General features: G+C 44.2%; 1 protein-coding gene across 1 annotated transcript; it reads left to right on the top strand.

Moving 5' to 3' along the window:
• The first annotated feature begins 1,283 nt into the window (after window positions 1-1,283).
• On the top strand, window positions 1,284-21,827 carry mdfic (MyoD family inhibitor domain containing). The gene is made up of 5 exons (XM_084038973.1): window positions 1,284-1,598; window positions 1,837-2,026; window positions 3,930-4,031; window positions 14,923-15,300; window positions 19,361-21,827. Exons 2-5 carry the CDS (start codon window positions 1,936-1,938, stop codon window positions 19,609-19,611), a joined length of 822 nt encoding a protein of 273 aa, XP_083895099.1. The 5' UTR covers window positions 1,284-1,598; window positions 1,837-1,935; the 3' UTR covers window positions 19,612-21,827.
• The last annotated feature ends 5,497 nt before the right edge of the window (window positions 21,828-27,324 follow it).

Genomic DNA, 27,324 nt, shown 5'->3' with positions numbered 1-27,324 from the left:
GAAAAGTAAAAAGATGAACCAAGGAGGTTGTTTAGATTATAATTGCGGCCTGTAGCGTATATTTATAGTTGTTTCAACTTTTAACTCATGTTGGCCAACTTTTCAGCTGACTTCCAGTTTTGTTCTTATTCCACAGGCTTGGCCAGGATCCAACCAACTACACACCAGTTACTGGAAGTTTCAGTGAAGCACAGTAGAAAAAAGAAGAATAAAAAATACATTATTTTATCCTAGATTATTATTATGTTTGGGGTGAATAAGACCCCAGAGAGGTGTATCTACCTTAAGCCTCCGATAAATAAAACTCTAATAAATCCTGATAGACTTCCTGAACTTGGGATCTGGGAGGGAAAGGGTCAACACAACCACGGATATAGAGCGTATGAAAATCCATCTATAACCATGATTTACAGCCGGAGTATCTGAGACCCCGAACAGTAGTAAGGTGGAGTTCCCCACAGCGAGCGTGTGAAATATGTCATCAGTTCAGTTCATGATGTTTATAAACCATTCTAGTAAAATTAGGAAATGTGTAGTATCAAGCTGATAAAATAATGTTTCTTCAGCTGTGAAAGCGAATCTCAACTCCAGGGTCATTCAATCTTATTGCAACTTTGAAACAAATCCTTTTTAGACAAATAAAGTTTCACTAAATGCTAAATTTGGACACAATTTTGAATGATCACTGTAAATGATGTATCCAAATGCTCTTGTGGTTTAATTCTCCATTATATGTATATGATATTATATATTTTAGCTTTATTTTTTTACTGAATGCATCTATGTTACTGTCCTTGTGCACAGTGGGAATTTAATTTTATTTATCTTAGCTTATATCAGATGTGTTCAAAGCACTTTATGTTATTGAATGAAAAAAATTCTAGAAAAAAGTCATAGGATGCATTCTCAACTTTGAATATATCACAAATTAATAAATGAATGAGTACATACACATATAAATAGAACACATCTCATGTCTTACTCAGTGAAAGCCACGTGATGAGTTCCACAGGCCACATGATCACAATTAAACCTTCGCCATGGCAACTGAGCAAACAGATGTTTAGATTTTGACAGTTTTATTTTTGTTATTCATTACATCTGTATTTAATGTTTTCTTCTCATCTAAATATGCTATTTTGACAGATTTTTTTAATTACATTTTGTTTTTTCTCCCAACGTAATTTCATGTCGAATAAACACAACGTCCGCTTTAATTAGTTTTGCAGTTGTTCCTAACTTTATTTTTGGGGACACATGTTCAGGGAGGTGCTTTGTTCGCTTCCCCCGCCGCCAATGAAGGGAAGCGAAGGCAGAGAAGAGTCGCTCCACTGGCTGCTGCTCTGCAGGAATCCGGATATGATGAAAATGTTCGAGACGCAATTATCCGCAGCGAACTACCAACACTGAACGTCGACAGCGTCCAGAGGATTATTATTGATATACATTCACATATATTTACGTCAACAACGTCGAAGTGGGACGAGGAAAGTTACCGGAAACAAAAAGTTTTCGGACTTTTTTCCCCCAAACGCCTCGAGGAAAAGAGTCGGAAGAAGGAAAGGATGGGATTTGAAGCGAGTTGTCATGTTTGAAAGGTAAGTTAACTTTCTTAACAACACGTAGTTAGAAACGGCGCTCCCAAAAAAAAGAGGAAGCGTGTGTACAAACATACTTTCGGCAAGTTTATGTAAAAAGAAAAAAAGTAAGCGAGAGAAGGGAAATTTCCACACTTTTTTTTTTTTTTTTTTTACAGCTCGACGTCACTTTTTTTTTTTTTTTTTTGTCTGCTGTCTCGAGTTGAGTCATGACACGGTGTTGCTTTGTGTCCTCAAGACTGAGCTGGCGATGAGACGTTCACGGCGCTGAGGGGAAGGGAAGGAACAGCGTCTTCTTTCTGCCCCCCCTCCCCCAGAAAAAAAAGACGAGAGTCTCATGTCTAAGGAGACCGTTCTTCCTCCGGATGGGCCGCCAGGGCCGGGGAAGGGCCCTCAGCGAGAGACGAGGCCCCTGCTGTCAACATCAGGTAAGGATGCAGGCCACTGGCATGGGGAATTAGTTGTAATTAGGTGGCTAAAGTTTTGGGGGGTCAGTTTCCCAAGGGGACCAAGATAGGCTCCCAGAGGTACTCCAGCAACACGTAATTTAACTTCCAAGTGTAAATATGCCTCTGTGCTGGTTCACACCCTCCAACATAGTTCTGCTGTCAATGCTGTCACCCTTCTTTTATTTACATGCCACAAACGTGTTGCGTTCAAAGAATCCCGACACTGCAAATGCACAAGTTGAGAAAAAAGTTGCGTGTTTTTGGAGCGAGTGCACTGGCAACGCAGCCCAGCTATAAATGTCAGTGACATATTCTGTCAAGAACTTGTGTTGTACATTCTAACATGGTGGAATACAAAATAAGGGGGGGTGTGGCATATAGAAAATGAACAGATTACACTAACAGATTACTGGTGCATATCAGCATTCATCGTTCTGCTTGGAACAATATCAGCCTTGTCTTTTTTTTAAAATTATAATCATGATTTTTTTTTTTTTTTAGTATACATCAGTATCTGTGCTCTAGTGTTAAGCTTTGATAATGTTTTTGCTTTTTCCCCCCTTAATAAAGTCTGAAGAAACGCCCTGGTGACTATTAACAGCAACCACAGCCAATTATAGTTTTTAATTAACTTCCTAGTTGCCCCCTAAGATTATCACATGTAAAATAAGCTTACCCCCCAACACCCCCTTTTTTCATTTTTCTTCAAACAAGCAATGAAGCGTTAACCATCCTATTTATACCAAGCATCATTATGGCACTGTCAAAAAATAGCAAAGTAGGACAAAGTAAGCAATCACTGGGGCTGCTGGATTGCGAATGGATTTTCGCCGGACCTTCAAAGGCGCGTGCAGTTAAGACTGGATTTCCCCTCTCAGGGGACTGTGGATGTACTGAGAATAGACCAATTTATTTCTAACTGTGATCACTAAATACTGCGATGCATCACACAGTACTGCTAAGGCAACTGCCGCTACCATACATCAGCGCCGGGTTGAGATATGCGCCATATCTATCTCCGGGCCTCATCCGTTCCGCTCGCCCATCCATCACTGCTTACAAACAGAGAGTGTTGTAGCACTGGAACAAACGCATCAAGCTTTGGTAAACGACATCGCTAGCTTTTGCTGAATCATTCCTCACTTTCTTTTTTTCTTCTTCTTCTTCTTCGTCTTTAGAGCAGCAAAAGTGGCTCAAGAGACGGTATTTAACTGAAAAAAAATGAACGTGCGAGCCACGAGCAGCAGGCGCCTGGCACCTGACCGGTGAATAAAGTCAGTGTGGAAGGTTTATTTACTGAACAAAGCAGCAGTGTGCAACCAGCAAAAGCGTCAGTGAGTCTTGAAGTCGAGGACGCGGTTTAGAGAGATGAGTGAAACCGTCTCTCGTGTTTTGTTTTGTTTTTTTGCACAGCTATCTGGCTTCGACTCTTCGCCCCGCATACTTGTTCCAATTTATATGAATGCGGCCTTTATGGCAGTGAAAAAGACGCTTGGCAGGTCGAAGCACACCCGGGAACCGAAGGGAAGAAAATGAGATCCAGAGCTCTGGCAAGGCCTTTTTTTTTTTACCTGAACCGCCATGCCATGTTGTGCAACCGTTTGCCAGCCGCCTGTGTTGTTTCTGGCGAAAATAAGTGGCCTCTGCACCTCCTGGCTCGCCGTGCTCTCCCTGGTATTTGGCCCACCGGGGCCTGACCGTGCAGTAAAAGTTTACATGTGGTTTTTTGGGAGGGAGGAATGGCTGTAATGCACGTTAAGCTCATAATAGGATAACGTAAAATTAAACAACCGGAGCCCCCTCTTGTACGTCTCTGCACAGCATCATATTTGTGTGCAACAGGTTTGTTTCCTTTTTAACATGAAACGCTTCGTGATCCCAGATGCTCGCGACGGCGAATCGTCGGGAAGAACAGAGAAACCGGCCGCCGACGGACAGAGTCACGTGACCGAGGAGACGCCTAATTGCCGCCAGCCTGTAAGAAGTAAGTTTTAATGACATGGGGAAAGGTGTGTGTGTGTGTGGACAGAAGGATGTCCTGGTGTTATTTTAATGATGAGCCGTTTAATTGGAGGGAGGGGGAAAATGGTTAACATGCTTTGCTTTTGTGTAATCAGATGGTTGCGCTTAATGCGGCGGCCGTTTTTCAGTTTTATTTCACATTGAAATGGTTATAATCTTTGGTGGTTGTTAGGATTGGCCAACTTCAATATTGGCAATCAAAAAACCAAGATGGCAGCGAGGTCTCCTGGTATGCGCCCTTGTTCTGCCAGAACTCTCGGTCCTCTTTTTTTCCCCTTCTCCTTCTTCTTTGCAGCCCAGTGTTTTGGAAGTAGGGAAATCCTGTTTGTGGTTCTGGCATCGACTCTTTCTACGCACTGATTGCATCTTAGCCACATTTCCCCCCTTATACCAAACATTTACCTATTGGGGGGCAGAATGGTGCTGTAGGAATGTCAGCTTGTTAACACAACATTGGGGCATATTGTTCCTCCCAGTAATCCACCACACCAATAACATACATTTGAGATCGTTAAACGATGGGTTGGCTTTTCCTGCATCTTATAATGTGACTTTATGAACTTGGGTTACTTTAGAAACCTGTATTATAACTGAAACAATCACATTTGTTTCATGCAAATGTCCTGACGCGAACAAAACAATTATTCTGCATTGAAAGTGCTCGAGTTACAAGCAGGTCTAATTAAGTCTCCATGCACTCTCGTTGCAGTGAAATTAGTTTGATACCGAGCTACAGAGTGCAGGTCACAAAAGGGAGAAGTAAAAGCTGTGTGTGTGTTTTATTGTTCTTAAGAAGAGTGAGATGTGTCAGCAGAGACTAATAGCAGCTGATTGCTTCCATCCATGTAAGTGGCGAGCTATAATAAGGATTGTGTTTGCATTTACAGTTTGAGGTTGTTAACTTTTTCCAGGGCGCCATTTTTCCTACTTTTTTTTTTTTTTTTTTGCATTTATTTTCGTATCGACTTAATGACCTGCCGGCGGCTTGTTTACTGAATCAGCGAGGAAAAGAGATTCAGTTGCAAGAAAAAGAAAGATTTTCTGTCAAGGGGTCTTTCTAGCTTGGCAGGTGTGTTGCACTTCTGCAGGGAGGCATGCTTTCCTTTCATCTCGGCAGATAAGCCCCTGTGACAACAGTTTTGCGTTGTAATTGATGTCGCTCCCCCCCCCACACACACACCTCGACATCCTTTCTTATAAGCACACACTGCTCGGTAAAAGGGAATGTTGCAGGGATGAAGATATGCTACTTTGAGGGTTAACAGAGCATAAATAGTCATGTCAAACAAAGGCGAGACCCCAAATCTGTGCTATGATAATAAATTGTAATCTTTGTGACAGTTCTTTCTGTCTGCGGTTAAATCCAAGCTGGAAGTTCTTCCATTTCAGGGGCTCAACATAACCTATTTGTGTCATAGTGTCACTGTGGTTTTGTTTGTTGAGGTGACCAATCAGATTGCATCGCAGGCGGGCGGGGGCTGGGGGGAGTAATTGAGAGCCCCTCTTCGCCGCGGAAACAGGAAATCAATAAGAAATCATCTGCCTGCCTACATCCTGGCCCCTCGCTGTTTTTCCAGTTGTGTCCAGTTTTGCGGACGTGGACTTTTCACAACAAGAGGAAGCCTATTGTAACGTTGCAATAACAGCGCATATCCTATTTCAGTTATGACAACATTGTTTTGACAAGTTGCTTCTTTTTGAGCAGCGGGTCCCCTCAAAGAAGGAATGTAAACATGGCGGCGCCTCCACGTTTAAGCGTTCAGGAGAGCGTGTTCAAGGGTGAGTAACTGAACCGTGCCACACAATGAATCATCAGGTGTGACCTAAAAAGCTGAAATTATCTTTGTGATCATAAATTCACACGGTTTTAAACCACTGCGGCTTGTTGGATGGAATGAATTCTGCCTTTCCTGTTTGGCCCTTGTGAGCGGACGGTTCCTCTGTGGCTCCCCCATCCTGGGGGAGGAGGGATGATCTTGTGGGGGAGACGGACATTCCTCAAGAGACCGTTCTGGGTTTTTCAAGCAGCTGATATCTCCTGCAAACAGGGGCCCAGCCTCCCTTTGCCTCCAGAATAAATTGCTACCACCCAGCACCAGTTTTCGGAGTTTAATCGTCACATTATTCACCGGATTGTCAAATACTTTTTCTTTCTTTAAACGCTTCTGCGGTTGATAAAGATGACCTTACTAGCTCCCGCAAGAACAGGGCCTGTTTTTTTTTTTTTTATCATTTAAAGTCTGTAGTGAGAGAGGAAGGTCAAATAGCATGACTCTGTTTTTTTTTTTTTTTTTTTAAGGTAGACATTAGTCTGGCCTTTGTGTGAATCCCTGATTGGACTCTTTAGTGGCACACCTTCAAGGTTATTATCTGTGCGCAGAATTGACCTTTCGGAAGTGAATTTGTGACCCCTAATAAATGCCGTAAAAGGGATTGTTTAACAGGGAGGGGGAGCGTCTCGCACTCCCACCTTTTTCTCCCAAGGAAAGATTCCTCGACAGTGCAACAATCAAGATTTATACACAAAACTATAAAGTGTTATGATACCAGACAGTTGGCAGAGTTGGACTAAGATAAAACAAAGGGCAAGTGCCTCTTCGTCATTAATTTCATCATCAGCGCGGAGATATTTTTGCTGAAGTGTTGAATCAACACTCTCAGGCTGTCACACTCTTCCTCATTGGCTATATATTCCAAAGTTACTTAAGTACTTAAAGGCTTTTTAACCCCAAGCCAGTTGTTCTTTTCTCAGATTTTTTTTTACCAGCCATAGGGAGGCCGATTTGTTGGTATGCAAGATTCACATCTTTATTGTAATCCTCATAGGGCCTGCCTCTGCAGGAATAATGTGTCTAAAGCATAGACCTATTATAAACGGAACCATCATTTTCAAGTGATTACTTACCAGTGGGTCACAGAATCAAAAACTGTATAAATAGGGTGAAATGCTAGTGTAGGGGTTGATTAACATGGCCATTGTAATTCTACCTCTGTTGTAATTATTTTCTCATTGTCTTGATGCAGATGGATTTCATATGGGAAATTTCAAGTGTGTTAATTAGCATATTTTACCCGAAGTGCCCGAGCCTATTCACTGTTAATTTTTTTTTTTAAAGATATTCAAAATACTTGAGCCAAATGATGATAGATATGCATACCTCAATTCATGAACTGCAAAAGACTGCAGTACTTACTTACTACATATGTCTATTTTCTTTTTATTGCAGAGAATCTGAACATAAAGACTCATCTTTCAAAGTCCTTTTAACACCGGTTGACCTTTGTGTCTAGCTGGTTCTTTTGGCAGCAACATCCAAAATATTACCTTTTTATAAAAGTACGGACTTTATATTAAAGACTAATATATACTTGCAGTTATTGATGGTTAGTTGGTAAGTCCTACACAACACACAGGCTCATTTCAAGGAGAGGTAGGTGGCGTGGCTCATGTTTACCGCCTCCCAACCGATGACAGCGTCGAGGTAGATGGAGAGAAAAAAACCTGCCTTTTCAAATGAGAGCAGTGCAGGGGGTTGGGGTGGATTACTTGGCCTCTAACAGGGTTTTGGCTCCAACATTAAGGTTAAAACCCTTTTCTATTACTGAGATCTCTGCTGGTGTTGCCCCCGCACAGCCCCGGCCCTCTCGAGCTTCCAGCTCTTTGGCCCCTTCGTGTTTGCAGGTTCAGTGCCTCCCTGCTAGGTCATTCTGTCAGGCCCCCCTGATCAGCGGAGGGTGACCGGGGACCAGGGGAGGGGGTTGGAAGGCTCCCGTCCAGACAGCCGCAGCTGACACTGACCCTGGCTCGTGCGATCCCCTCCCTCCCTACCTCCACTCTTTTTCAGGTCTGGAGCTAAAATCGATACGGGCGTCTCCGTGTTTAAAAAGCCACTCAGAGGCAGACGAGCACCTCCGTCCCAGAGGCTGATCTCTCAGCTTAAGGCCTTGATTGGCGTCCCGAAGATCCGAGGCGCTGACCCACAGCTGTCCCATTAGCAGAGGGTTAATGCTGAGATTGATACTGAGCAAATAAAGGAACTAGGTGTGGGGGTATTTTGATAGACTGTCTATCCCCCCCTCTGACCCGGAGTCAGACCTCGGTTGTATTTTGGCTTTAAGGGAGTGGTTAGCGCTGCTGCCAGATCCCTCATCCCTGACTCCAGGAGTGGATCTGCCTCCGACGCACACTGTGTTTGTTTGCTGTGCGTGTGGCTGTCCGCTGCTTTGCATGCGTGCCTGTATATGTGTACGGGCACAAATGTGCGCATGTGCACGCCGTCGGATTTCAAAACGGGTGAGTTTCCTGTGGAACTTCTGTTTCGGCGGGGAGATTTTGAAGCTGTTGGAATATTTGAGTCATCGATGTAACTGAAACTGAAAATACTCCCCCTTCCCCTCCCTTTTCACTCCCGCTCTGTTGCTCCTTTTTTTTTTGTTTTGAGTCGTCAGCGAGGAGAGGGTGGAGCACGTTTTTTTTCGGGGGGGTGGGAGTACGGAGCCTGGCAGCTCCCTCAGGCCTGCTCTGAGTCACGTCATAATTGATCTTTCTAGAAATTGTGGGGAGCTAGCCCGTGTAAAGCCTAAATCCGTGCAAGATGTGCAGCTTTTTTAAAAGATACCGACTTCATGCTTCTCCTCTCTCGGATGGTGAGAAACAGATGAGGGGGGGGGGGGGGGGGGGCGTTTGACAAAAGCTTAATGCAGAAACAGGCTTGTACAAATTCATCTAAGGAATGAGGAGAGGGCGAGAATAAGGCGGCGTTTAGCGTCTCTCACAGCAGCCGGCTTTGAACGCTCATCGGTGTCTCGCCTTCTGCTGCATTAGTAGCACTCAAATTAGCACGGCGCCAAATTCCACACAACAGTGGAGAGACCGGAGAGTTCTGCGGTCGGAGCTCGGGGGGGGGGTTGGTGTGAATGACTTCCCCTCAACATGATTCATGTAAGAGAAAATGGCATCTCATTGGGACTTTCAATGATTTAGATAGCAGTCAGACGTATTAATCTGGGAAAATGTTCCATTTGGAAATCAAAGGATAATTGATGACCCACCACCGACCCCCCCTTCCCAGCACACACACCTTCGCCATCGTCTTCACGCACGGCGTACGCCGAGAGGTTGGCGTCGTCAAGTCGAGCACTTGTCTTTCAAGTTGCCTCCGCTACTGTAAAATGTAATTAAGCAGAACAAGGTCCGAGGGACTTCCCTTTTTTTCCACTCAATCAGCAGCAAAAATTCGAAATGAGTAAATCCCCGACGCCCTGCTTTCTTTGTTGGGCGGCGGCGGCGGCGGCGGCGAGGGGGTGTGTAAACGTGTCACTCCCCCTTTTAGCAGGTTGGAGGAGCCAAATTTGAACGGCTGTCACCGAGAATTAAAACGAGCTGAGCAATATTGACTGATCGCCCCGGAATGGGGATGGACCGAAAAAAAAAATGAAAAAAAAATGTGATGTTTCCTGTTTAAATGAGATGCAACACAACGTGATCAGCCGTGACAGGTGAAGACAGCTAATAGAGTTCCTGTTGCAGGTTTGCCATAACACGCCCACGCACACATGTCACTCGCTGATGAGGATCCAATATCAGAGCAGGTAATTTAGCTATCCTCAGCGGTCATCATCATCGCCGCCCGCCATCATCGCCGTTTTATCTCGGGCAAATACAAAACATTGTGTGCGTGCGTTTGGAATGACAGGGCCAGGATTGCTGTGTGATGTCCAGTTGTTTTTTTCCTCCATATCTGTCGGAACAAGTGACATTTCTGTTAGCTCGTGTCCACTCTGTAAACGACTCAAGACAATGAGGTTTGCATGGCGTCCCACATCTCATTTATTTCATGTTTTTTAATCAAAAGCAAGTTGGTCATCAGTTGACACCGCCAATTTGCTCTCTTTTCACGCCGCTCATGTCTGCATTATATTGATGCTGATCACAGTTTGCAGGTTTTTTGTTGTTGTGCTGGGACACTTGAATGATGATCCCGGAGTCGCTCGTCTGTTCCTCCCGATGCGTCCTTCTAGACAATAAAGGAAGTCCTTGTCCCGGAGTTTAAGGTCAAACGGTAAACGAGGCTTTGATACGCCCAAGGAAAATTTCAATCAGAGCCCTTTTGTAATAACATTCATTGTACTATTTTCCTCTCTCACTCTCACTCTCTCTCCGCCGTATAATTCCCCTGGTTTTGCGTCTATAAATATGGACAGGGAAGATGTATAATTTCTAATGAGAAAATATATCCCTTTGGATTGAAAGGCAGGGGCTGTTCCACACGCTGCTGTTTGTTAGGAGGAGAGATGATACCTCAGGCTGTTTTGGCAGAGAGAGGAGGGGCGGCGGCTGGCGGTGAGAGAGGAGTCTGGCTAGGTCATTGCACATTTACAAATTAGCATTTCAATCATGCAGGTACATGGCCAGCCGAGCAGAAAATATACATGTTTTTCTAATACAAGGCACCAAAAAAAAAGATAAACAAAACACCGGCCATGTTAGTAGAATTTGCATTTCAGAGCTAACTGTCGCCCGTGCATTCTGCCCCCGCCGCTTGTTTGGGATTCATAACGCCAAAATAAAAGGCGCTCCCGTATTCCAATTCCCCTGGTTTTTAACTCGCAATCTCGCCGCGGCGCGTAATAACGGCTATTAGGAGATAAATACAAGATCTGGATGGCGGTGTTTATTTGGCTGACATGATGTGACATTTGAATAACTGTATGCTCTCTATGATGGGCGTTCTAATAAGCCTCGGCAAACACCTTTTTTTTTTCTTCTTCTTCCTTTCTCCTTCTTCTCTCGGTCTCCGGGGCATTAATATTAAAAAGGGACTGAGCTTTAGAAAGCCGGAGCTGGCGTGGATGCCCGATCCTCTCCCCCGCCTTACCTGCGACTCTAGGCAACGCCGTGTGCAAATGAGAATCTCCACGCCGCCCTCTTTGACCTCTGTGTTATATTTGCACGTTCTTTGACTATTTTAGAATTCTTGTTTATGCAGTTCTGTTTCAGTTGACATGCATGCATGCATATTCCTTCCTGGTAGGTCTGCCTCTTTATGTGGGTGTGTGGGTGGGATCCAGTAGGCATGTGACATATACATATATATATATTTATATACGTACTCTTCCTCTCCTTTCTTCTGTCTTTTGGGTACAATTTCCGGCTCCCTCCTGTAGGACCTATTTTCCGTGACAAAAAAAAAACGGAGGTGTTTATATACTCGGTTTTACATACAGAGCGCGTGCAGCTCCGGCGCGGCTCCGGCGCTCTCCAGGCACTCCGGCGCTCCGGTCCCTGTGTGGCGCCCCGCCACTGAAGACTCAGTGACAAATGGCAATTATATTTGTGTGTTCTTCATGAATCCATCAAACACTGGCCTTTTAAAAATGCTCCCCAGATATTTGAGCCTGTCAGCTACTAGTAGCTGGGACCAAATTGGGATGCTGCTTAGACAGTCAAGAACCACTCACCCCCTAGTTTCCCTTGTGATGTGTGTGACAGCGTGTGCAGGGGAGTACCATGTTTTATTCAACTACAAATGTACACCCTCAACAGTTGTTGATGTGCTCGAAATAGGGCGGTTACAAGTCCAATTTGAAGTGTGTGTGTGTGGTGTGTGTGCATGCGTGCGTCCACTTCTTTCTCCAAAACATGGTGTTTCATTGCAACCTGTCAGGTTTTGTGCTTTCGGTTATCTCAGGACACCTACCCATCTCAACAATCTTGTGGCAACTGCACAACTTTTTTAAAAAGTTGCCGGGAGTTGTTAGTATCGAATTTTGATGCTGTTTTTGTTTCCCGCTGTGTGTGTGTGTTACTCTGACAGGATTTAGCAAAACACCAGCTCATATTTGCATTAATCGGCCGAATCCTGAGGTGCAGAATTCAACTATATGTTCAGAAATGTCATAACCACATTACTATGAAATTATGAAGTCCAATCATGTGTCAACTAGAGCCCGACCGATACAGGATTTTGAAGGACGATACCGATACAAATGTTTGATTTAAAAATCCGATACTCCGATATATCGGCCGATATTTTTTTTTATTTCAGAAACGCGTAACAAAACATTAACAGATTTAGTTATTTGTAGTTATTTATGAGTCTTCACAAAAATAATATGATAACGCAATTTAAAAATTAACTTGCTTATTTATCTTACAACAACCAAACACAAAGTTACCGGTATTAAAAGACTTGGTAAACTTCATAAATATAACTTCGAACAAGACTGGAGACAAATTCTGTTAAGTTCTATGAGGGTGTTTTGTATTCATTTATCAGCCATGATAAATGCCGATACCGATAGTTTGGAAAATGCCTAATATCGGCCCGCCGATATATCGGTCGGGCTCTAGTGTCAACCCATAGTAAAAGCTCAAAGAAGTCGTATGCACACTTTTAAGCATACATACTACAGTTCACAGTCTGATTCATTTAGATTTTTTCAATCCAGCAGCTGTTGGATCCATTTCAAAGTGGACTTGACGAATGCTGTATTTTTTTTCCTGAATCTATATTCTCTGTAGTTTTACAGCACACAACAGCAAAGTACTCTTTAACGTGTGCTAATGCTTCTTCTTTCGCTGTACTGCAGGACTTCCTCTTCATTCATCTCACATTGACTCTACAAGTCCTTCATTGCCATCTTTGACAGCATCATCATTATCATGATCAATGATTATGAATATTTATCCATCGTGTCCATTCATCTCGGTCACGGCGCTCATCAAGATTAAAAATAAAGCCATGCAGGGACCTTTTGCCGAGGCACACTTTCTCTCCGCACACTCCGACCACTTTTTTAGGGCTTTGCAGCGTGTCAGAAACCTGAGTCGCCGCTTTTTTACGTGGCGGTTTCCTTAATAACTATTTATACTTCGGGAAATTGAAAGCTTGACTTCCTCAAAAGGAGACGTAATTATACCGTCCCGGTCTACTTTGGCCTTTTTGTGCGTGAGCGTGTGTTTATGTGTATTTGAGTTTAACCTAGATGGGAAGGACTACTGTGTTATTATGGAAGACACTGTGGGTGATTGATTTTTTTCTCTTTTGGCTGACCCATGTAAGGCCCACTGTGTGTGTGTGTGTGTGTGTGTGTGTTCCTCGCTTCCTTTATGATAATGGTTTGCCGAGCATTAAAGCAAACGACTAGTGAAGTGCATATATTAAAAAAAAGGGGGCGAATAACATGGCGAGCTGTCAGAGGTAAAACTCCAGAACAACAACAGATGCAGCCTACTCCGGGTCTCCTTGTTAGCCAGCTTTAAGTCTCTCTCCCCGCACTGTCACGAGCAGGGCTGCGAGGCTTTTGCCTTTTGGAGAAGAAAATCCATCAACCTGGTCTTAAATCACTGCATAATGAATTCTATCGTGCGCTACCCAGTTGTCTAATTCAAATTGCATGAAATCCTGATCCCTAAAGTCTATATTTGTTTATCGAGGCAGCGCGCGGAAACCCGAATGAGGAGAAGGCAAAAAAAAAAAAAAAAAAAAAACCCCAGTGTGTGTATTTAATTGCTTTGCTTTACATCCGCGTTCATGTCGACCTCTCCCAGGGTGATGTGTTGTTAAAAAGCATGAGGCCTGAGATTCCCTCCCTCTCTTGTTAACTGTAATTGCACTTGTTGGTGAGCTGACAGCAAGAATATACAGATGGGAGGAAAAATGACCAGCTTCACATTAAGTTCACTCCCTGTTTACATCCACTTTAGAAGATTTGTTGATTATTCTATCGGGACACTTCAACAAGCTCCAACAGCTGTTGAGTAAGGAGGAGATATCCGATGTATATACAGAAAGTATAGAATAGGGGGGAACCGGAGTAAGTATGGTTCACACAGACAGACTTAAAAAGAGATGAATAATTCACCAAATCTCAAGTTAACCGTGCTCGTGCACACACACACACACACACACACGCACACACACACACACACACACACACACACGCACACACACACGCACACACACACACGCTGGCTCTGATGTGGAGGGAAGGTAATGTAGGAGTAACTCCCAGTAGAGCTGAATGTGCAGGTGTTCCTCTCAGTAAAATGCCACCTCCTTTTGCTCACTCACATCTTTCGCCTCCTTTCTTATCAGACAGGTCGCTGTCTCCTGACTTTCTGTGGCTGTCACACATACACTTAGAAAGGCCATCTCCTTGCTTTCAGAGGAAAGGAGATCATTACCGTTGCAGACAGCAGCTTTTTTTTTTTTTTTTTTGTATATGCACAGTATCACAGGCTGCCTTTCCTTTTTCTTTCTTTTTTTTTTTTACGCATTAATCTCCCCTTTTTCTCCGCCGTAACTCACCCTGGGTGCTGCACCCGCAAACGCCTGTCTGCCTACAGCGCTGGCTTCTGTGCACCTGTCACATGTACGCTTCCTATATCTCTCCGCTCGCTTTCCCTGTCACTCCCGCTTGAGATGTTTGCCATGTGATCGATATGATCACGTTAGGAAATGCTGGCAGGGTTTGCTGAGAAGTGATTTAGGCGCGTCTCCGTTGCCGTGTAGGCACATCACAAGAGCAAAGAGTGCCGACAAAGTTGTCTTCAGTTAGAAAATAAAGTTACAGCGTGAAAGGAACCCACAACTCTTTGGCTTCCATAAAAGTAGATCCTACACATATTAAGGAAGTTATTAAACTAAACCACGAGTTCCTTTTCATCCTTGGTGCTTTTTCCTCCACATTTTAACCAAAAACATGCATCAATAATCAAGCAGTCTACTGTTTAATTTGATTGTCTTGTAATAAGATGCTGAGCTTGCAGTAGTTTCGGCTAAATAAAAGAGAATGTGATCACTTTACTGTCATTAAACAATAAACACAATCCTTTTTGTTTCCTCCAGCTCAACCCCAGCCCCAGCCGGGGCCCTCGAAGCCCGCCGAGGGAGACGCTGGGAAGGACCAAAATGGCTTTCGCCACAACGGCACCGGCACGCCCGCGCTGAGTAATGGCAACGGCATCCACCCTGGCGTAGCCGGGGCCACGTGTTCCTGCGGTGCCAACATCAGCACGGGCGCCGCCACGGGCAAGTCGGGCCGCGGCGCTGGAGCAGCAGCGGCGGCCGCTGCGATGACGACAGAGCAGCCCAGGAGGCAGCCGTCCACGCCGGTGTCACAGAGGATGCAGAGGAAGCTGAGGTCCAGCCTGTCGGTCAACAGTGACAGCAGCCGACGCAGTAAAGGCAGCTCCACGGGCTCCCAGAAAGCTCCGCTACCAGAGGGTGAGTGCCCACACGCGAGGTGATGATGGCGAGGAGGAGAGAGCACAGACGCATCCATACCAACTTCTGCTTGAGTGCTTCTCTTTCTGCATCTGTTGTCATAAATCCATCGTATCGTCCGCAGGGATGTCTCAAGAATAAAGGCCTGTCAATTAAATGATCAAATGAATTTGTATTATGTATGAAAAGGCAGATCCAGTTTATGATAATGAATTGTGCTCTGATACCCGATAATGATAATTCTCCTGATAATTGCACTACTGATGATTTTTTTTGTCATCTTTCCATGTTATAGAAAAAAAAAACGTAAATTGGTAGATTTATTTTGATAAAATCACTTAAATAATGAATTAAAAGAGAGAAATGCAACATGCTTTTATTCTCTAAATACAAATATCGTGTCGTTAAAAATGTCATCCCTAATCAACAGTGCCATCACACTGATTTCCCCGTCCAACGGGCTATTCTTTGAAGGCTCTGCTGAAATACTGCCTCACGAGCTATTGATAATAAATTCTTACCTTCTCTCACTTTTTAATGATGGGAGTGCATGACCTCTCGTATTTATCACCCCCGTCAAACAAATGACATCTTGTCCCGCTCCTGTGGCTTTTATTTTCTCTTAACAACAAGTCGGAGAGCGTTGGCCATGCAGGGAAGCCATCACTTCTGTCAGGTGCGAGGCGGAGGTGAGTCGGGTAATGAAGGCGGGCGGCTGGCCCCTTTTTCCATTGGGGAGATAGGTGTGACCGTCTAACGAGGACCGAGAGCACGGGGTGCCTATTAAAAGTCATGACCAGCCTTCTTGGGGCCCCTCACGGCCCCTCACACCTCTCTGGGCCCTTTTTGGCTCTCCCTACATCACGTCAGCACCCCGGCCCCTCATTAACGTTGCATCCCTCCTCCGACCGCTCTGAGCTGTGCATGTGTTTGTGGACAATATGAGGGTTCAGGCGTGTTTCTTTAAAAGCAGAGATTCCTATCTATTCATCCAACTCAAGGGCTTTACGCTTTTTGCCTTTTTTCTTCTTCTTCTTTTTTTTTCACGATGCTCTCCTGCTCCAAGGTGAAGACGGAGAAATAATGCGATGCGTTATTAAAAACGCTCACAGTGGTCAGGTTGAGATACAAAGTTGAAATGGGAGGAGAAAAGTGTGCGGTCAGATCTTTATTTGATGACGCTCGACTTGAAATATGCATCGCATCGAACAAAAACAAGGAGGCTCCCGCCCGCATCCACAACACGTTGAGGTGGGATGCATCCACCGGAGATCCTCCAGACGATCTCCATCATCAAGAGCAGAAAAAAAACAGGGAAATAAAGCAGCTCAACAAGTCTCGTCTCGTTACGGCTTTCGTGTTGCTTATTTGCAGACACGAGAGCTCTCGGAAATCAATATGTTCCCTCTCAACTATTTATTTCCCCCCGGAAAAACAGCCAAGCTGTGGCGTTTGAAATGTTTACACGGATTAGCATAATCTGTTTGCCTGTGAAATTAGCCTCCTAAACAGCCTCCCTGAACACAGGAAATAGAAAGAGGCGTAAGCTAGCAGGAGCTAGCTCTGGGGATTCTGCCCTGCTCCCCGATTCTTGGCACACGCCAAGAATCTGCGATAACGCCGGCGGCGGCGCCTTCTGAGGAGCCGTTTAGCAAGCGTTGCTTTTGTTCAGCCGGGGCGGCTTGTCATCCGGTTTGTTTTTTCTTCATTTTTTTTTGTTAATTGTGTGTAATCCATTAAGTCCTCAGTCATACATTATGAACAGGCCTGCTTTTGAAGTGCATGTGGTGGACCTTCACTATTCAGCCCACATCCTGTGCCCTCTTGACCCACGTGTGCCTTCTGTGCATCCCCACGGCCACCAAGGCTTCGTCTGATCAACCTCTCTCTCTCTCTCATCCGTCAGTCCATCTTGCCCTCTCTCTCTCCCTCTTTGTGAGTTTGAATGTTTTGCACAGCTTGCCGCTCTGAGGCCCATCCAGCTTGTTTTGTGTCATGCCTCTCCCTTTTTTTTCTCCTCGTTTTTTGATGCAAGCTTTCCAGATGTCTCAAAGTATTTCCTCAGAGGCGCCGGACGCTGTTTTTTTTTGGACCCTTGCAAAAAAAAACTCTGGGCTTCATCGCCGCTCGCTGACATTAAACAGGAGCGGTGTCAGCGTGCGCCGTTATGTCTTGTCTGTTGGTTGGTTTCACTCTCCTCCGCCTGCCTTTTCTATCCGTCTGTCTCTCTCTGTTTTTCCGAGATGTGCCTCTCGTCCGGCTCTCTTGTGTACAGTATACGACCCCCCCTCCTTCCTCCCTCGTTCCCCTCCTCCTCCTCGCTGGCTTTCTCTAAGATCCAGACTAATCGCTGGTGTTGAATTATACATCCAAGTGAATAGCTGAGATGGCCGGCCGCTGCTTAATGCCTATGTACTGTGTTTATACCGTATTCACAGCCTGTTACGTTCTGAACGCTGGCATGGCTATACCCTCTGGGTCCTTCAAAGTTTGTTAGGGTGAACTTTGAGGGGGTTTTTTGGTGCGTGGAGCTTCGGCCCGGGCAGCGTTTATTGTTCTCGGTGGCACTCGTATTGCTGCGGCGGACGCCAGAGTAGAACGTAGTGTGAGTTTTGTTATGCCGCCATGAAACAAAATCCACAATCCAGCCCGACAGCGATTTCCTCGGATGTCCACACCAGATGTTGAGAATTTATTCTCATGCATCTTCCAGCACTGCCAGTGTTATGGCCTCAGATAAGGATAATAAGATGCATTCAAACTTCAGACACACACACACACACACACACACGTGCACGCAAGCACTTGCTCGTTTCATGTTCCCTTCTCTATCTTGTTTGTATCACAGTCAGCTAGTGCTTCTGGTCAGCTCCGCAGCCCAGAGCGCCACAAAAATAGGGTAAAAAAAAAAAAAAAAAAAACCTCCTCTACTTTGATTAATCAAACATGAGCATCCAGCGGTCCTCAGCTTGCCTTCCCCATGCCGTCCTCCACACTCTCCTCCTTTTTTCGCTCTCCCTCTAACTCAATCAGTAACAGCCCCTTCTGACGGTTCGAGATGGGCTGATGAAAGTTATGCAAATGTGCCCTGTTTGTAATGCTATTTTTCCTGCATGCATCCACATCATGTCTCTTTAACACTCCAAAGCGGTGTTGCTGCACCGGCCTCGGTTTAAAGACGGCTGCCAGGCTCACTTAAAGCACGATGCTCAGTGACACGAGTTCAGGTGTGGAAGGGTTAGGGTTAGAAACGGTAAATAAGCAGTGATGGAATCTGTGGGCTAAGCACAAATGATCCAATTTCAAAAGTAACTTGTAAAGTGATAATCACTTATATTAGAATAACTAAATAATTGAGTTCATGTCTTTGACAAAAACAAGTAAATTGAGGTCTATGATTTGATGAAATATCAAATTAGCATTTCATCTAATGCCGTTTTTTCTGACTCGAGTTAAAGAATGTTAACTCTTGTACTTGCATCGCCACCATCCTGCATAACATTTCATTTAAGACAGAAGCGTTTTAATGAAACTGATCCAGATTCCTGGTGGTTAATGGGTATATTGGTAATTTAAAGGGGAACCTCTATTGCCGTGCGACAACAAGCTGATACTTGCCACCGGCTATTTAAAGACGGGAGGTGGGCGGAGGTTAAATGTTAATCAGTGGCGTGAGCGTTGCCTGCATTAATCCACCTATTTACCGGGAGACACTCTTGGACTTTTGCTAATCGTCTTTGTGTGATCAACCCGGCAGTTTGCATGATAATGCCACAATTATTTAACAGTCGGTTAATCAAAGCTGCAGGAGAGGAATTAATTTCTTTGAATTTCTCTTATTCCTTCAGCCCCCCTCCCACCGAGTTAACCCTCACCCTTTTTACCGCATACCTTCCCTCTTCCACCTGTCAGCCTGCTTTTCTACATATTCATTTATTCCAGATACATCTTTTTATATGCTTTATGTCTGTTTGCTTTTAATTCAACTCATTCATTTGATCCATGTGTTTGTTTTACCTCCCCCTGGCTAAATTCCACCTTCCCCTCGACGTCCACCCAGACTGCTGCGTCCACTGCATCTTGGCCTGCCTCTTCTGCGAGTTCCTGACGCTCTGCAACATGGTGGCGACGCAGGCCTCGTGCGGCGCCTGCGCCCCGGAGGCCTGCTGCTGCTGCTGCTGCACCGACGACCTGGGCGACGACTGCAGCAGCCCCTGCGACATGGACTGCGGCATCATGGACGCCTGCTGCGAGTCGTCGGACTGCCTGGAGATCTGTATGGAGTGCTGCGGCATCTGCTTCCCCACATAGGGGGGGCGCCGGCGCCGGTGTAGACCTGCGTGCCTCTGCGGGGGGATAACTGGACCCTGGATGGAAGACGGGAGGGGAAACTGCTGCTGCTGTCACTTTGAATTCAGCAACAGGAAACGCGTGTGTGTGTGTGATTGTAGACATGTGTGTTGTTGTACTTATGCGTGCTGACTGACTGAGTGTGCAGTACGAGGTGTCGGCTGAGTAAAGCATGCTTTGAAAGATGTATTTTGACACTGGGCTTCTTCATCAAAACCAGCTTAGCAGGAGCTTGAAGTAACTCCAGATATATGAACGTGTCCATTAAATCTTCAGTGTGTAGTTAGTTGTATCTGTTAAAGGCACAATGAGTAGGATTTGTCCGGTTGCGGTTTGTAACATTTCAAAGTAGGCCCCGCCTCCTCCTTCAGGCTCAACAACGGTGCACCCCAGATACAGATTCTTTTTTTTATTTTTTTTTTCAAAAATGTAAATATGTACAAAAATACACATTAACATGACTAGAACCTATGATAAGCAAATATAAATATTTGTATTTGTTAAATGTTATGTTGTGAAATTGTGACGATTGTGTAGAAAAGCCAATATAGAATCCAAATATGTTCTATAAATATTAGTATTGTTTACGTACATCATTACGAAGTACTTTTATGCAAGGCACTATTATAGGCAATACACATTATTATTGTCCCAGTTTAATAAGCAACACAATTTTATACAATATATCGTTGAAGACCTCTGGTCTAAACAGTATTTTTTTGGGGAAAATCCTACTCATTGTGCCTTTTTTAGTTTTCTACCCTTTGCGTAAGATTTATTATCGCAGATTTTATTGTTTCATCAGGAATGCTGTTACATTTATCTTAACTTTTTTTGTTTGTTTTTTTTTTCATTTTGAGGACCAACGTGTCGCGAAACCAAACTATTTGAAATGAAATATTTACTCTTACTTTTTAAAAAATATTTTTTACTCCAAAACGTATGTTGCGGTCTTAGTACTGTACACTGTAAAAGGTTTATGTGACAGTTCCTACATTCTTAGTTGCATACTGTATGTCTGTCTATCTCATTAACAGTTACCTACTGTAGCACTGTAGAACAGTTGAAACCGGTGAAATACCAAAGGGGGAATCAGGACATCACTACTTTTAAAAAAAAAAAAAAGCAAATGTAAAGAATGTTATCTTATATTGAAGTGGTTACAGAAGGAAACAAAAAAACTGCACAAAATTGCTGATAACCCCATATTTGTTTACTAAATCATGCTGGAAGGTCATTGAAAATGTTTCACCTCTCTCCCCATTTGGCTGTATTTAAGCCTCTGGGGGTTTTTTATACTGGAAATGCAGCGTTGGACACTCACCCTGCAGCGTAAAGATAAACAATGTCCTCCTCTAATGTCAGCCATCGGCGATTAGGCTTTGTCAGCTGCATATGGCACAAGTATTTTCTTTGATGCTCTTTTACATACACGCTGCGGAAGTGTGACTTGTTGAACTGCGCTCGGGTGTGATACGGAATTAAAAACCGGTGACCCTGGTTGCCGTATAAGCGGCTTTGTGGTATCAAGCGCGGTGACTCACAATACAAAAAAAAAAAAAAAGGGAATCACGAGCTGTCATGTTGAACTGGTAAACCAATGCAGGGTAAAGGCAGTTTTCTTCCCCCTTAATTCTGTGTTTCTCGAGATGAGTTTGTGGTGATTCACCAGCCGAGTCATTTCCTCGTCTCCCAGATCCGCTTTGATGTTGTTTAAGTGATGCTACTTAATGCCGGCCTTCATTAGCACAGTTGCTAACCGGTTACAACAAAACCAAAAAAAAAAAAAAAAAGTCCCTTCCTAACGCCAACGAAGATAATGTGCTGTCACGCAGAGCTCGTCTTGATGGCGTTATTGTGCGTCAGGAGGTCGGATGTGCACCTCCGCAGCAGATAATGTGCCGAAAGTTTAAAAACCTCATTTTCATGTTTATGATTAACTCACACCGAGTGTCAAAGAAAATAGATAATGTGAAGAGTTCAACTAAATAAGAGAAAAAATGTTAGCTACGTAGCTCGTCGTCTTCTTACACTATGCTGTTCTGTGTTTATCTTCTTCTCTCGTTTTCATCTCAATGCATCGTTTCTCCACTTTTCTTAGTTTTTGTACATTATCTTCCATCTCAAAGAGAACCGTTTTATATAAAAAAAATAAATAAAACATTTCCAAAAATGCATGTTTGTATTGCAATACTTTTTTTTTTTTGCAACCATCAGCTCTTCATTATGTTGTTCGACTAGCAAACCGCCTCGGGGCAAAACAAGCCTCTCCTCTTGGAGATTCTTGTGTATCGTGCATCTTGTAATTTCCATTTTGAAGATTAGTGTTAAAGCTCCAAAATGATAAAATGTCTTTGTTTCCTCAGATACCGATGCCCGTGTGCATGCACAGACTAAACAGTCATTTACAGCACTTTTGTGCTTTTTTATTTCTAAGGTATCAACTTCAAAAACGTGTGCAGTCGACAGTAAACCGAGTTAAAGGAACATCTTGAAATATTCAGTAATCACATTGATATCGAGCTCCAGCAATATGGCAACTATTTTGATCATTACAGTCATTATCCAAGCAAAAATGCCAAACATTTGCTGGTTCCAGCTTCTCAGATGTCTTTTCTTTGTTATTCACTGTTGTGTTTTCAGACACAATCCTCTGTTTATTCCTATTTAAATGCATCAATAATCACTTTTGACCAGGTGCAATGATTTCACTATGTGTCCCAATTACCAGGTGAAAATGTATTCATGCATAGCATTTGTTTGGCGCTACAAAAGACAAATTATTCCAACTTTATGGGCGACCCTGTATATGCGATTTCACTGGATATCTGGGTTTTGGATGTTTGGTCCAAATAAAAACAGGAATTCATCTCTTAGGGCTGTGGGGAATTCTAATGGGCATTTCTCACACACTTTATAGACCAACCGGTTAATCGATTTAGTCGAAAAAATCCTCAACAGACTGTTGAATAACGGATAGTACTAAAATCAAATGGAGTTTAACAACATCTGTACTCCAGCTGTTGCCATTTCTCTCCATTTTTATTGTTTGTCTCGTTAAAACAATGTGTATCAATTTGTTTTCCATCCTAATCTGTATCATTTATAGAAACTGTGTCTGGCTCAACCTGCGTTACCATTACAGCAACTGGTTGCACCCTTAAATTCTATCATAACGCCCGACATTCCTCCCTGTTTATGGGCGACTTGTGTACTTGTGTTTTCTCGCTAACCCCCCGTGAGCCGCGGCAGCTGTGAGGTTTCATGATGGCCGCATGCCTAACCTCTGCGCCGCCCAGCCCTCCTCCTCTGCTCCTTCCTCTATTAGAGAGGGTGCTACTCACCTGGCACCGGCGCTTGCACTAACACGGGAACACGGCCAACAACACTCGACGGGTTCACGAGGGAGCAGGGACCTCCCGCTGGCTGGAACAGCAGTCTGACCTTCAGCCGACACCACCCCCTGTTAACCCCTCAATTAACCTCGGCGTCAGCCCCCCTGCTGGAAGAGCATGGAGGAAGAGACCCCCCTTTTCATTCTATCTTTATTTCCTTTTATCATTTTCTGCCTGGATACACCCTGGCCCCAGGAAATTACCATCTTATTTCACTAATGTGTTGGGGGGTGGGGGGATATCACTGTCCAGAAAAGTCTGATCACACAGGAGTTGTACTTTTTCTTTCTTTCACTTTCTCCCACGTCCACAGAGAAGGCGGGGGGGGGGGGGGGGGGGGGGGATGATAAAAAATATTAAAAACTCCAGGTAGAGTGTGCAGTGACCTTTTCACAAAGTCGTCCACCTTTCCACTCCTCTAATCAATCCCCCTCTGATCGCTCACTGTGTGCCGGATTGTAATGTCACAATTAGGACGGCTCCATTGTTTCTGTTTGCTGTCTGGGGAGAAAATTCAGCACTTCTCTGATCTCAAGGTCATTTCTCTTACAATATTAAATAAATTAGAGTGCGACGGCGGCGGCGGCGGCCACCTCCTCCTCCTAACTGCGTATTAATCCATCCATCCATCCCATTGGGTGGGATACAACTCTTTCACTCAGAAAATGAAAGTCTGCTGCCCTCGGCCGCGACTGCAAATTACTGTTTTTGCTTCATATGAGAATAAGGGGGAAAAAAGCAGATGGGCACCTTTAACGGTGTTTTGTTTCCTTCATTTTTATATCACAGCTAGACCTGAGAGTTGTATACTGATGAGATTATATTCTAATTACATATAATATGACCAATTAGACAGGACACGAGGCGGTGGCAGTAACATGTGATGCTTCTTTCTTCACCATCTGTGTTTTTTTATATATATTTATAAATATCCCAGATGGAACATCAATGCTTGTTTTTGTCATACGGAGAGGAAGTGTTTTTTTTTATCATTTTGTGTGATATTCTGTTGTGAGTCATTAAAGATAATTATACAGATACAGTAACTGCCAGTGGCTTAGTGAGCACATCAGAAAATGACATGCATTATGGCATTATGGCGTGTGTCATAATGGACCGTAAACACTGTTTGTAATTGTTGGTGAGATACAAAAAAGCACGTGGACTTAAATCTTTGTAAAATCGAAATGCAGCACCTTTTTTCCCCTTTGCACACACCCAACATGGTGGACATGCGTGAACTCTTAACAGACCACTCCCCCCCCCTCCCTTTCTAACTCACATGCATCAAAGTTTGAAAAGACTTGACCTCGCTGTTTAGACTTGTGGCACGACATTAAAATATGATGAGACGATATTTCAGAGGACTGTGCAAGTAAAAAAAAAGAAAAGAAAAAAGAGGAGAGTTCAAGTAATGTCACTTTCAATTAATCTCCTCAGGTAGTGGCCCCATTAGCCCTCTCACACAAGGGCCCGCTTTACAATGCAAATAGGGTCATTACCTGAGGACTCTAATTGACTTTGACAAGAGGCCGAAGAAGCCCGCCTTCTTACGCCACGTGTTTATTGTTGACTTGTTATTTCTCCCTTACAAATGATCGATGTGGTTGCCGACGGGATGAATGCATAAACATGTCACATTTAAGGTGACAGAGGTGACGGGGGTTATTTTAAGCCAACAGGAAGTGCTTTTATATACTTTTTACTCCTCAAAAACTCCTCAAATTCAACATTCGGAAATTGCATCAGACTCGGAACATTCCCAGCACTGAAATGTAAATGATTTCCAAGTGGAACGTTTGTGTTCTTTGTTCCCCGTCTCTTCTTAAGAGTGACAATGTGTGATCGTACTCACACCTTAAATATTTAAAGACCCCCTTTTGCTAAAGCTTTGCTGTGGTACATGGGCCTCTGACTGCTTCTAATCTCCTTGTTACCTGGAGGCGTCGCCACGGCGGCGTGGAGATAACGCGGCGGTTAGCGAGATCACGAGACTGGAGCTTGAAAAAAACAAAACAACCCATGGATGTTGGGGAGGAGGATGGGGGGGGGGCACGGTGAGGTTCAAAGTTTCTGCCCCGCTCAGACGCCGCCGACAACATCTGCCTGAAGAGAAGCAGACGGGAATGAAAGGGGAGAAGAGACGCTGAGATGTCTCCAAATCACTTCCTTTCTTCTTCCACGATGCTGAAAACATCCCTCCTCCCCGCCTCACCAGTTCAGATGTTGTGGCATCTTAAACTGAACGTGCAAGTGGAATATATTTATTTGTGCTCAAGGAGGTTTCGTGTTTTCAGAGAAAGAAACAGAAGCAAGGAGGTCTTGGACGTGTAATTTAGACATCAGCTTAAAGTTGTTGCACTTTCAACTTTTCCAACCCCCCCCTTTGTGTCTGAAAGGCAATAGACCGTGGGAGAGGCAAATTGAGAGGGACGTGCGGACCAGGGGATGCCTGTTTATTTGCTTGTACACGCTCCTTGAGCTATAAATTAGATGTCACCATTGTTACATGTCATTTGCCGATGTGGACGTGTTGCGGTCTCCCGAGCAGCACTTTTGATTGTTTGTTCTTAACATCACTTAAATGAACTCGGGTTCTCCGCTGGCCTCCAGTCATCTGGATCCGGTGGGTGATTGGCAGGTTGTTTGGCAGGCGAGCATGTTCTGTTGGAGTTCATCAGGGCATTTACAAACCCCGTGCATGTTTATGATCAAATCAGCTGCTCCATTTGCCTTGTGCAGATTTATGAAGAAAATACCCAAATTTCGAAATAAAAACAGGTTTTATTTCACAATGTAAAATAAATTTCACACGTTCGGATGTGTCCTTTTTTGGTACATCGGACCATATTTAGTTTTTACACAGCTTCCACTGGAAAATGCTTTAAATTGAGCATAAACATGAGCACAAACGGAAAACTTCCCTCGCGGTGGTTTGGAGGAAAAAAAGGGATGTTTACAGAGCCGAGATGCGTGTTTGTGTGTGTGTGTGTGTGTGTCTCCTCCCAGCCCCACTGAACCAAACCATGCCGCCCCGACACACACACACACACACACACACACACACACACACACACACACACACACACACACACACACACACACACACACACAGAGAGAGAGTGTGAGAGCATCTAGTAGCTTACCTCCCTCCATGCAGAAAGAAAACACGGATCAAGGTCTTAATAACACCAGCCATTGTGGCAAATATATAGGACTCAACTTTCCGCTTGGAACAGCCTCTTCACATTGAGTTAACATGACTGACAGGCAAAGCCTCTGTCTCTCTCTCTCACACACACACACACACACACACACAAATAGGCTGGCTCCGACATGCTTTCCAACAACAGGCAAACACGAGATCAAACAAACATGTGAGTGTTTTCCCAGGCGAAGTCAAAGCTGTTGTCTCCCCTTTTCCTTGAACACGTAAATAAACGAAATTAATTCTTTGTCAGATCCGTTAAATTGTTTTTCGCCGCCACGTCGTGTGCCAAACAGCAACAATAAAGCAGCGGTAACCCCGGCGTGCTACCAGATGCTTCGCCTCTTTGTGTTTGTTTGCCTGTCAGGCGTTCTTAATTGTTTCATCTGCTACGAATAAACACATCTCCTGTTGCATCTTTGTTTACCAACCGCCGCGGTGACAGTTGGCTTCCGCCGATGTGTGGCGTGCTGGCGCCGGTTTGTAAAAGAAAGGCATGCTAGGCGTCGGCGGCGGGGTGTTTTGTACACACGCCGCGGGGAATTCGATATGCAGACGACGCGTACAGGTGTGCGGCGGCAACACCTGCTTGCATGCTCATCCGGAAGGGAACTTCATAAAGTGTAAATTAAAACGTGTGTGTGTGTGTGTGTGTGTGCTGCAGCGGTTTATGGTCGGGGGTGAATGCCATTATCACCTACATGTGATGACTTATTTTTTGCTTTTTGAGCAAAGCTTTAAAGGCCTCCTGCATCCAAATGCAACAAAATTTCAAAGGCCAAATTTAGCTAGAAGCTAATTTCTAGCCGCAGTCCTCAAACATAAAGCAACATAAAACATTGGGATATTACATTGTAAAAAACAGAAGAATACATACAGTTTTAGTTGCCTCTTTCAGATTTTATCCACCAACAAGATAAAGGTGACTGATTTAGGTGCTCACAGGCCTGAAAAATGACATAAAATCAGTAAAAGCATCTTTTCCCAAAAACAGTGTCCTCATTTCTTTCTCCAGTTTTCACAGGGACTATTTCTTTGGTGGAAAATGGTGCAAAAATTCTCCAATGTAAA

This window comes from Eutrigla gurnardus (genome assembly GCF_963514095.1).
Source record: "Eutrigla gurnardus genome assembly, chromosome: 21".
NCBI classification, from domain to species: Eukaryota; Metazoa; Chordata; class Actinopteri; order Perciformes; family Triglidae; genus Eutrigla; species Eutrigla gurnardus.
This window is presented reverse-complemented; position numbering and strand designations above follow the sequence as displayed.